The following is a 12,296-nucleotide window of genomic DNA, read 5'->3' as shown; positions in this document are numbered from 1 at the left end:
TAATGACAATGGTGACAGGCCCAAAAAACCATCTAATTAAAAATAATAATGTGAAGCACTCTGATAGCCTTAGGTGGAAGGGCGGGGTATAAATACCAATAAATAAAATAAATAAAATAAAAAACACTCTGTTTTTACCTGACAGAAGACCTCTCTAGGAATCTATAGGTCCTCCAGTGCAACTCTATGGTCAATTCTGCCAGAGGCTGGCCATAGAACTGCACCGGAGGAGCTCAAATGCCAATCTCTAGGTCCTCCCAATGACCTAAACTGCTTTAACTGCCCCACTCAATGCTAGGGGATCCTGGAACTTCAGAGTTTTCGTAAGACTTTAGCCTTCTCTGTCAGAGGACTCAGATGCCACAATGAACTACAATTCCCAGGATTCCCTAGCCTCAGCTAGGCTGATAAAAGCGGATTACTCTCTTGTGTTCTTCTTGTCTTCATTGTACATTAGTTAGTAATTATTATTTTACAGATTGATCCTTGCTCTGTAAATAAATGTTAATAACAACAACAATACAACAGTAATAAAGAACAATTAATATATAATAATAATAAAATTATTTATTATTTATTATTATATATATTATTATTACAATAATTATATAATAATATAATAATATTAATTAAGTATATTAATCACAATAGTTATTACATATAACATAATAAACTGCAGTTATTGTTATTATATATAACAAAAATTATATAAAAACAATAAAACAATTACACAATAATTAACTATTGTTAATAAAAATAACACTGCAGATTAATATTATTATATAACAATAATTATTATTACCATAATTAAGTATTGTTCATAAAATAATGAACACAGATTATTATTATATAATAACAATAATTATATATTACCAATATACAATGATTGTATAATAACATAATTAATTATTGTTAACAACATAACACTGCAGGATTATTATTATTTATATTTAATAACATTAATTATATAAACACCATATAACAATAATTAACTATAACAAACACTGCCAATAATAATAATAATAATATAATAATTGTAGTGTGTTTTTGGTCCCTGGGTTCGATGCAAACCACTGGGTGACCTTGGCCCAGTCACCCTCTCTCCAGCCTCAGGGATGACAAGGCAACAAGAAACAACAACAACAAACACAAACAACCCTGCAGAAGCCAAGGAAACCCTATGACAGGTTCACCTGAGGGTTTGTCATAAGTCAGAACAACAAACAGCAGATGGAGAACAGGGAAGCTGTCATTCATAGCCACAGGCGCCTATTGACAGGAATCCTCCCAAAGGCACTGCTCTTCCGCTCCTTTGAGGCTCCTTTGAGGCCTCTGCCAGCATCATCCTCAATCATCAACCCTCCTTGTACCTGCTCCAATCCACGCATGCGCAGTCCCTGCTGCTCCTGCAGCCCCGGCGCCTCAAGCGCTACTTGCTTCTTCTCTCAGCGTCGCTTCCAAATGCCAGACCGAGCGAGACGAGGAAATCCGGGCTGGGCGGATCCTCTCGTCCATTGCTGAAAGCTCTCGGCCCTCGCTTCCTATTGGACGGCGGGGAATCAGGTGCCCAGGCGGCGTTCTATCCGGGGTTTCCACACGCCCCCGGACAGGAGGCAGCGAGCTGAGTCGCTGACTCCCCTCAGAGATCTCTGTCCAATTGCGTGTTTAGGCGTCGTGGGAATGCGGGCCAGATGCGTGTCTCGTATTTAAAAACAAAAATGACATTTATAAAATTCTAAGCAGTATCAATGCGAAGTTCAAATATCATATTAATTTAAAGACTTGAGAGATCTCGTTTAGTCAAGAACTACCATTGTCGCTTACTCTCGCGATAGTGGTTTCTCTCTTAGATAGGACCTAGAATATTAAGAGCCCCTCCCCAATACACCTGGTGGGTGGGGCCGAGAAGGCAGGGTGGGCGTGGCTTTGATTGCCAAGTGAGCCTGGTGGGTGGGGCCGAGAAGGCCGGGTGGGCGTGGCTTTGGTTGCCAAGTGAGCCTGGTGGGTGGGGCCGAGAAGGAAGGATGGGAGTGGCTTTAGTTGTCAAGTGAGGCTGGTGGGTGGGGCCGAGAAGGGTGTGGGCGTGGCTTTTGTTGCCAAGTGAGACTGGTGGGTGGAGCCTAGAAGGCGGGGTGGGCGTGGCTTTAGTTGCCAAGTGAGCCTGGTGGGTGGGGCCGAGAAGGCCGGGTGGGCGTGGCTTTAGTTGCCAAGTGAGCCTGGTGGGTGGGGCCGAGAAGGAGGGATGGGAGTGGCTTTAGTTGTCAAGTGAGGCTGGTGGGTGGGGCCGAAAGGATGGAGGAGTGGCTTAAAGTTTCAAGTGAGCCGGGTGGGTGGGGCCGAGAAGGGTGTGGGCGTGGCTTTAGTTGCCAAGTGAGCCTGGTGGGTGGGGCCGAGAAGGCGGGGGGGCCGTGGCTTTAGTTGCCAAGTGAGCCTGGTGGGTGGGGCCGAGAAGGAAGGATGGGCGTGGCTTTAGTTGTCAAGTGAGGCTGGTGGGTGGGGCCGAGAAGGCGGGGTGGCCGTGGCTTTAGTTGCCAAGTGAGCCTGGTGGGTGGGGCCGAGAAGGAAGGATGGGCGTGGCTTTAGTTGTCAAGTGAGGCTGGTGGGTGGGGCCGAGAAGGCAGGGTGGGCGTGGCCTTTGCGGGGCACGTAGGCTTGGTGGGTGGAACCTAAAGGCAAACTTGGGCGTGGCCTTTGCGGTCATGTGAGTCTGACGGGAGGAGCCTAGAAAGCAAGCCGGGCGTGGCTTTTGCAGTCACGTGAACCTGTGAGAGGAGCCGACAAGGCAAGCTTGGGCGTGGCCTTTTCGGTCACGTGAGCCGGAGTCTCGTGACCGCTGCCTGGGCGCCGCACGCTTTCTCCTCAGTCTGTGTCTGTTTCGGTTCTTCTCTCTGAGGCTGGCGGCCGGAGGAGAGAGAGCGAGTCTGGGCGCGGAGGCCCCGGAGTGGGCTGGGGAAAGGGAAAGGGAGGCCGACAGGCAGCAGGGCTCCTGAGCGGGAGGAGGATGGACAGCAAGCCGCTCCTGCAGGAGAGACCCCCCGCCTACAGCCCCAGCGCCCACAGCAGCGACTACGGCGCCCCCGCCAACTACGGAGCCATCCCCGCAGGGCCGCCTCCGGGCTTCCAGCCGCCCCCGCCCTACTCCTTCCCCACCGCCGGACCCGGGGCAGGTAAAGGCCCTTTGGGAGGAGGACTGAGGGGAGACCTTCGAGGGAGGTTTGGCGCCGCTTTCACTTGTTGTCTGATACTGTGCTATGGAATTCTGGGAGTTGGAGTTTGTTGTGTTCCGCTCTGGGCCCCACAACAAACTCCAACTCCCAGAATTCCATAGCGAAGTGTCAGACAACAAGTGAAAGCGGCGCCAAACTGGGTTATTTCTGCCCTGGCTGAAGGCTATGGAATTCTGGGAGGTGTAGTTTGCTGTGGCCCCAGAGCCTTTAATACTAATAACTGGGTCTATTTTCCCCCTTTGGGTTTCCCTGGCAGTTACACAATGCCAGTGATTCTCCCCAAAGCTGTCTTTCCTTTGCTTTCTGTTTACTCAGTTCAGATTTGGCAATGTGGGTTCAGAGGAAAGCCAATCCCTTTTCATTCAGGATCCTCGCAATGTGGAAGCGTTTGTGGGAACAATCTGTTTGAGTCACCATTGAAATCCATTCACATTTGGGACACGGCGTGTCCATTGCTTCTCATTGCCAGGTAGCAGTCATTTTACTCAAGCAGCATAGATTTATGACTTTGACTGGACTGCAACTCCCAGCATTCCTCACCTCTGGCTTTGCTGGATGGGGCTGATGGGAGCTGCAGTTCAACAACACCTGGAAGGTCTTACAGTTTTCACTTGTGTTGTAAAACACACTGCAGAAATAATCCATCTTGAGACCACTTGAACTGCCTTGGCTCAGTGCTAGAGCATCTTGCGGAATAGTAGTTTATTGTAGCCCTAGAGCTCTCTGACAAAGAAGGCTAAATGTCTCACAAAACTACAATTCCCAGAGTTCCTTAGCATTGAGCCAGGGCAGTTAAAGTGGTCTCAAAGTGGATTATATCTGCAGTGTGTTTCAGACCTGAGTCTTTCCAAAGTTGCATTGTTTGCTGGTGCTGGGCATGGAGACACCATGTAGGCTCCCAACTATTAACTTCTCTCTCCTGATAGTGTGGTACTTCTATAGTAGTTTGAGTGCTGGATTAGGAGTCTGGCAGACCAGGGATCCCCACTCAGTCATGGAGATCCAGACCCACTGGGAGATATTGGCCAAGTCACACGCTCTCAGCTTCAGAGGAAAGCCCTGGCAAACGTCGGAACGAACCTCGCCAAGAAAACCCTGGGATTGATTCACCTTTGGTTTGCCGTAAGTCGGAAACGACTCAAAGGCACACTTCAACCACAACTCTTCTCTGATGGGAGAATGTCCTCCTCTGCAGTGTAGACTGGAAAGATCTTTGCTTGCTGGTGGAAAGAGGACAGAGAGGGAGCTGAGTGGAAAGGAGGTCCACAGCTTGGGAGCGGCCGGATTGGCTTAGAATCATGAACCATAGAAGAGACCTCCAAGGGCCCTGATCCAGTCCAACCCCATTCTGCCATGCAGGAACTCTCAATCAAAGCATCCCCATTGACAGATGGCCATCCAGCCTCTGTTTAAAGACCTCTAAGGAAGGAGACTCCATTACACTCCTATAAAGTGTGTTCCACTGTCAAACAGCCCTTACTGTCACAAGTTCATCCTCATGTTGAGGTAGAATTTCTTTTCCTGTAGTTTGCACCCATTGCTCCAGATCCTATTCTCTGGAGCAACAGAAAACAAGCTTGCTCTATCCTCAGTGTGACACATCTTCAGATACTTAAACAGAGCTATCATATCACCTCTCAACCTTCTCTTCTCCAGGCTAAACACACCCAGCTCTCTATATCTCTCTTATAAGGAATGGTTTCCAGACCCTTCACCATTTTGGTCACCCTCCTTTGGACACCTTCCAGCTTGTCCAAATGCTTCTTGAGTTGAGAACTGGGCACAGTATTATCCCAGGTGAGGGCTGACCAAGGCAGAATGGAGTGGCACTATTACTTCCCTTGATCTAGACACTATACTTCTTATTGATACAGCCTGGAATGGCATTGGCCTTTTTAGCCAATATGGCAACCCTATGAATGAGAGCTCCAAGTCCCCTTATTGCCAACAGCCCTGCTTAGGTCTTGGAGACTCAAAGCAGCCATGAGTCTATCCATTTGGAATAAGTTATTTCTCTTTTCCTATTGCCTACTAATTTACCAAGCATTATTGTATTTTCTAGTGAGTCTTGTCTTCTCCTGATATGTTCAAAGTAGAGCAGTTCCATCTAGTTCAGTCTCCTTGGCTTCAAGGGAGAGTTCAGGCTTGAATTCTTCTAGGGTCCATTTATTTGACTTTAGCAGTCCATGGTCTCCAATGCATCTCCAATGAGTTGATTTTCTTCTTTGACGATAGAGATGGGCAATACAAAAACCCTTTTGCCCCTCTGTGGGCCACTTTGCCGGATTGTGGGGCCCTGAAAGTGACGCCACAACACTCCTGTTTGCTATTTTCACCTGGTTTTAGGAAGTAGTTCAGAAGGGAAACTGCCTCTTCATACAGTTTTGGCACCTTGGGGTCAGAAAAATCTCTAAAAATGATGCGATAGTGTCAGGCAAAAGGAAAGAGAAGGAAGGTTTTATGGTGATTTCTCACGATGTGACAGGCATCGCGCATCGCCCGGGGGTTCTGGTGAAGCCTGTCCATTTCCATTGCATCAAATAGGAGCTGGAGTGTGGGACAAACAGTGATTCCTTGAAACAAGAACTTGTGGCTTGAATGGAAAAAAGTGAGTGCGTTTGGGAGGAAGGCGGTTGGCCTCAGCAGAAGCATTAGTTTCCAGAGAGGTTCTAGTGTTCCCTTGCAAACCTTGAGTAACCACTCATTCCCATAAAAGAACTGAGAAAGGAAATCAAGAAACCAAGGCCAGCAATTGCAACGATGTGCGATACTGCAGTGTCTTAACAAAAAAGTCTAGCCACTACATAGCTTTTAGAAATAGCATGGGAGAGTGAATTTAAGAACACCTTGTTTAAAATATGTCATTCTTAAAGAAAACATTAGTTCTGAAATAGATGGCAGTTGAAGGCGGTATAGATTCACAACCAGTTCAGTTACTAGAGGTACCACACTCATCATATCTGTTAGATATCTTGAAGCCATCCCACTCTTTAAGTGGGATGTTTTTGGAGTCTGTTGGAAAGTGGGATCCTTGTTCAGTAGGGTTACAGTTGGTTTAATGTTCCCCCGCCTTTTCTGTTTTAGTGGCACTGGAATAATAAGTCTTTGAAGGTTAATAATTAATCATATTTTTAAGGTTAATAATTCATAGGCCTCATTGCTAAGGTCCGAAGCCTAGGAGCGGTGTGCTGTTGTTTGTGGTGACCAGCATGCTGTATTCATTGATGCTATAGAGGACACTTGTTACATTGGAGTTGGTATGACATGGAATAAAAAAACACTACTTTGCAAAGCTTAATGAGCCACATTGGCTATATCTGGTCACTTGAAGAGAAATTAACAGACTGCAAAAAAGAAGGAAAGCACCTCTGGTTTCTTTGTATTTCCTTATTTAATGCTTTTGCAGGTTCAATGAAGTAAATATGTACCAAACCTTCCTTTTCTTAAAACAGAAGATTGGGCACCGGAGGCGGAAATAGCATGGAAAGAATAGGGGTATGTTCCTATACCATAAAAAAGAATATATGAATCTGCAGACGTTTCATCCAAAACTGACAATATGAACATGTGAAATGAAACAACTAGGTCAGATTGTTGGCATAACTACACAAAAACATTGTGAGCCTTTTGGAGACTGGAGCCTTCTTCCAAAATGTATCTCTTGTTTTTCTGTTTAGGGGATTTTCAAGGCAGCTGCTGTTTACCCTCCCAGTCATAGACATGTTCCATCTACATCCCTATCACATGCCTACCATAGAATTGCTAAATCAGAACTACATTTTCTCCCAGCTCAAGCTTTATCGCACTGTTTACTGTAGACACACTACTGCAAACCAACACCAAAACCCTCGCTTTCTCAAGTCCTCCTTCACCATCCTCCTAATGCAGAGGCCACTAAAAGAATTCCAGCTAGTCAGAGGATGAGAAAGAAAAGGGGTCAGGACTGAATGGGCATAAAAAGACTAAACAGGAGTTTCATTGTCAGAGGTGTTGTTAACTGAGGTATGTCTACACAGGACCTTGCTGTACATTTGGCTATTCCACATTTCCTTGATTTTTGTTGCCTTATAACCTGGAATTGAGATGGATTTTAATTGGGTTTGTTGCCACCCTAATTCTGAAATGGGGTTTTCTTGGCAAGTTTCCTCAGGGTTTTTTTTGGCATTGCTATCTTCTGTGGCTGAGAGAGTGTGACTTGGCCAGGTGGGTTTTCTGGCTGAGCGGGGATTCAAACCTTGGCCTACAGTCATAGAGCTACACGGCAAATCCCAAGATTAGATAGGAATGCATTGTGGCTGTTGAAGTGGAATTGTAGTACTTCAGTTGTGTAGCTTCAGCCTGATACCCTCCAGATTTCTTAGGCATGGACAGTGGCCTAGTGTTTGTAAGGCTAATGAGAGGAGTATGGTCCAGTGTTGTGCGTCATCCCCGTATTGGTAACGCTTTGATATAACGTGCTTCTCAATGTTTCTTCTTCCCCACCCAGGATATGTTGTTCCTCCAGGTCCGTCTCCACATAACTACCCCAACACAACGTACACAATAATCCAGCAGCCCCCCTCCCACCACATCAGTTGTCGTTGTTGGCGGCTGCCCAGCTTGCAGGTATGTTAGTTCTCTTCTTTATACCTTTTGTGTGTCTTCTTTCTTCAAAATAGTCTCCCAGATATTACTCGGGGTTTATGAATAACCAAATGGAGGATGGAGAGAGGAAAGTAATTTCCCCCTCTTTTAAAATGAAATAGTCCATCTGGCGCTGGGACTGCATGCAGCCCCCAAAACTATTTGTGCATCCCGATCCCATCCCAATTTCACATTTGAAAGGAATGAAACATTGAGACTTGTTCCTTGTTGCAAACCAGGCGATTTCAGGCCTGGGCTCCTTAAGTGCCATTGCTACCATCCACTTAGAAGAGCAAGATCTTGAGAAAGTACAAACATTCCTCTTAAGACAAGTGATGACTTGGTGCTTCTGTTGGTCTTCGCTCCTTCATTAGTGGAGGTTTAAGTGGCCTTTTTTCCCCAATTGGTAAAGGAGAGCTTTGTTTTAATACAACATTGGAAGCCAAAGCACTGCTCTTTGGGTCTTTCATTGTCTGCTTGTAGCTGGAGCTGTGGTATTCAGAACAAAAGCTACTGTTCTTCAGACAGCCACAGTCGCCAGAAACTTGCTCTTCTCTTGATTTCTGCTTCTCTAAATACAAAGACTAGGATCCCTGAGCCAGATTTGTGCTTTTCTGGAAATAGAAACACATTTCCTTTTTCTCCTTCCCCCTCCACCATTGGGTCATATGCTTGTGACCATGCACATGGGTCTGTTTCTGCATGTATTTGAGAGCAGAGCAGTATTTCCCCATAGCCAAGAGTGTCTGTCTATTTGTTCCTTTCGCTCTTGGCTCCTCCTTAGCCAGGCCACTCGCTCCTTGGCCCACAATTTTGAGAAATCATTTCGTTGATTTTGATGATTGAGAAATCATTTTGTTTCCCTTCCAATTTAGCAGTACTATTGCTCAGCAGTGCAGCAACAAGAAAAAGGGCTATTTGAGGCAAAACCCTGGAAAAGCTGTCCAAACGTCAGTGAGCAAGTAATGATGTGAACTTCCCCAAGGAAGGAATTGTTGTGATACTAGAGAGAAGGCCCTGATCTCGTATCTTTTCCCAAACACATGCCATATAAAACCTTGGACTACACCACTTCTTATTATGTAATCTGTCTTGAACTGCTGGGCTGTGAATAATCCCAAGTGCAAACACGCAGTCTGCTGCTTTGCATTGGGATTTAATTTGGACATTGAAAGAGCCAAGTTCAATTTTTCTATGGGGCTGAATTGATCAGTTCTGAGAACTGTAAAACTGTGGCTGCAATCCAACATCCCCTCAATTCAAAATATATATCCGCAGGTAGAAATACGTTGTACCTACACTATGCAGTCCCATGCAGAATAGCAAATCTGTGCAAGTCATGTCAGTGACTGGGTGCCATTGTGTAGTGCTCAGGGCACTGTGAGCCATGCACAGCATGTAACCACAACGGGCAGCCTTTGTCATATGTGCCAGTCTGCTTCTGCCACTGTCAGCGCAATATGTCTGTCGTGTTATGGCAAGTAATTCATCCCATATGTCTAGTATGACTTAAGCATGTGTGCCTCTCTAATGTAACGTCTGTCAATGAAAGTCCTGGAGAGGAATACAAGATAGTTATGGCTACTTCATTAAATAGCCATTGGAGGTGTGATGAAAAGGATGGAGCAACAGTATTGAAATGAATCTTGTAGAGCAGTCCTCCTTCCATCATACTGCTATCTAGATCAGTGGGACTGCAACTCCCCTTATCCCCAGTCAGCATGTCCAGGGATTGGGGAAGGTTGTTGAGGAAAGGTGTCTTTTCCCTCTTGGGTACAGATAGTCCAGTGCAGGTTGTTCATGGCCTTACTCCTCTTGCGTGCTGTTATTTCCGTGTATGAGATGCTTAACTGTGAGAGACTATCGCTTACTTGTTGAAGGACAATTAACAGTTGATGAAAAAGATGTAGCCCCTGGGTGCTTAAAACGTCAGAGTCGCTTCAAGAAGCCACAGTCCAGCTTACAAATGAGCTGCTGCTTGGGGTATAAATAAATCCCTATTTTTAGACCACCTGGGAGTGTCATGGCTTTAACCCAAAGGAAAGCCGCTTAGGTTCCCTGGGCAAACTCTTTTATTTTTATAGCTAAGATTAGCATGTCTTTAAACGAGGGCTATTACTGTCACCTCCCCCTCATCTCTCCTAAGAGGTAACTTGCATAAAGCAACAGATCTGTACGTAATGTTTGAAATGCAAATTGCTTACTCGCATGAGAAATCCTACTAGGTAATGCTCAGTCTATAATAGGGCAGTCGAAATGTACCACTGGGGGCTAAATCAGCAGTGGTCATCTTTGTGTAATTGAAGCTTCTGGCCTAGAAGTTCAAACTATAGCAGTGCCATGTTTGGCTTAGGCTCTGTGGGGCTGGGAGAAGGGATGGTGTGACAAGAGCCTCTCTGATCTTTCCTCTGAGTATCTGCATGCACATAAAGGACTCCATCACACAGACTATGCGCCTTTACTGATAGGTACATAAGGAAAGTGGTGTGGACTTTGCCAGTGGCTTTCTTCTTCAAATTAGAAAGAAGCAACCTATTGCTTGTGTCTTAGTTTTGGAGGCACCAAAAAAACCCAGCCTCCCTAAAATTCACTGGGAAATGTACATAACTTAAGGACACAACATACTATATTGTTGTGCAGTGGGCCCTTGGTATCCACTGGGGTTTGAATCCAGTACCCATACGGATACCAAAATCCATGGATGCTCAAGTTGCATTAAATATAGTGGCATAGTAAAATGGTATCTCTTATTTATATATTTGTGAACTATTTTAAAGCTGTGGATGGGTGAATCCATGAATAAAATATCCGTGGATATGGAGGGCTGGCTGTAATTATGAAAATAGCGATGATCTAAAGCAAGGGTGAGCAACTGTGGGAGGCTAAAAGGGCCCATTCCCTGCCAAGGAGATCTTGGACGGTGCACCTCCAAATGCCCCCCAATGTCCCCAAACAGGACCTTCCTATCATGTTTTTAGGTTCTCCTGGGCCTTTTATCAAAATGGGGAAGGACTGGAAGTCACTTCTGGTTAATTTCCCATTTTTAAAAAGGCCTTTCCTGGGCCTAAAATGGCCCAACAGCACCCTCTAAACATGGAGAAAATGCCTTCCATTCTCCCTAGAAGGTGTTTTGGGGCACTTTTGACGCCTAGGGTCCTTATGCCTAACCTTTTGACGCCTAGGGTCCTTATGCCTAACCTTGCTTAGTACAAGGGTACAAGGGTGTCTGAGAAGTATACACTTTCATTCTGCATTTGGGGGCCATCCCAGTTCCTTTCTTTTTTTGGACATTCTTGCCCTGGCAACTGCCAAAACACATCCTCTGTTTAAATCAACACTGCTGTCATTCTGCTGTTAAGATTTGCTTTCAAAGGAAAACATTGAATTCTCTCCCTGGTGCATTTTGGGTGTCTATATTTTCAGGAGGGAAGGGAGAAATTATGCTTTCCCCAATGAAATTCCAGTAATTGATAGTCTAAAAAAATTGCATATGCATATGGGATATCAGGAGAAAGATGGGTACTAAAGAGACAAATTCTCTGTGTGTCAATAAATCTCACTTGGCATCAGAACATTTTTGGAAGCTTGCTTTCTTTATGGAGGTCACCTCTGTCAGACCGGGAAATCCAGCACCATTCCTCGACAAATAGCCTGCAAGACCAAGCTGTGTTTGTGTGTATTGTATTATCTGTGTTTCTGTATTGTTTTAAACTTCTTTTAAACTTCTTTTTAAACTTTTGTATAAATAATGTGCCCTGTTTATTAAAACCTGTGGTCTTGCATCCTGCATAGGGAGAAGGTCGGGATGTAAATCAAACTGGTTTTGATCTTATTGCTAGTTTAATGTCATTTTAAACTTTTGCATTTGCTTTTTTTAAAGCTATTAATTGTTGTAAGCTGCCTTGAGCCTCAGACTGGGGGAAAGATGGGATATAAACAAATGTAACAGCAGCAACAACAACTGCGTATTTCTTCTTTACCTTTGCAGAGTTGGCGTGTTGGAAGACACATTCACTTGTCTCGGTGTGCTTTGTGCCATTGTATTTTTTCCTATTGGGATTCTCTTCTGTCTTGCACTGAGGCAACGAAGATGTCCGAACTGCGGCGCGGCGTTCGGTTAAGGGATCAATAGAAACAGGCTGTTGGAAGCAATTAACTATTGTAATACCTTTTTTTCTAATGTAAATGTCATATACAATCATGTCGATGCTTCAGAGCTGATTTTGTAAAAGTACGATAAGATTTACCCTCTCACTTTTCTTGCATGCAAAACCGATCTAGAGGCATGTCTCTCGCAAGGCACAGGTTCAACCTAGTTTTGTGTCTTAAATTCAACTTTTTGGGAAATTTAAATAAAACCGCTTTTTTGCAACTTCACACAGTGAGACCCAACTTTTAAGTGTCTGAGAACCACCACTAATACTATTGTGCCACAAGCAAATCTCG

At 44.9% G+C, this 12,296-nt stretch overlaps 2 protein-coding genes across 2 annotated transcripts in view; one reads left to right on the top strand and one right to left on the bottom strand.

Annotated features, from left to right (window-relative positions):
• The window catches only part of TECPR1 (tectonin beta-propeller repeat containing 1), a 28,967-nt gene extending 27,487 nt beyond the window's left edge, over nucleotides 1-1,480 (bottom strand). Inside the window, exon 1 of the mRNA XM_042438248.1 lies at nucleotides 1,371-1,480. The gene's annotated coding sequence lies outside the window, so the exon portion shown is untranslated. The remainder of the gene's footprint in view (nucleotides 1-1,370) is intronic.
• A 1,473-nt stretch (nucleotides 1,481-2,953) lies between these two features.
• On the top strand, nucleotides 2,954-12,227 carry BRI3 (brain protein I3). Its single transcript, XM_042438126.1, is given in 4 exon segments — nucleotides 2,954-3,167; nucleotides 7,714-7,790; nucleotides 7,792-7,832; nucleotides 11,839-12,227. Coding segments are annotated over 4 exon segments (417 nt in total). The 5' UTR covers nucleotides 2,954-3,001; the 3' UTR covers nucleotides 11,972-12,227.
• The last annotated feature ends 69 nt before the right edge of the window (nucleotides 12,228-12,296 follow it).

The sequence above is a fragment of the Sceloporus undulatus genome, chromosome 8, assembly GCF_019175285.1.
Source record: "Sceloporus undulatus isolate JIND9_A2432 ecotype Alabama chromosome 8, SceUnd_v1.1, whole genome shotgun sequence".
NCBI lineage: Eukaryota > Metazoa > Chordata > Lepidosauria > Squamata > Phrynosomatidae > Sceloporus > Sceloporus undulatus.
This window is presented reverse-complemented; position numbering and strand designations above follow the sequence as displayed.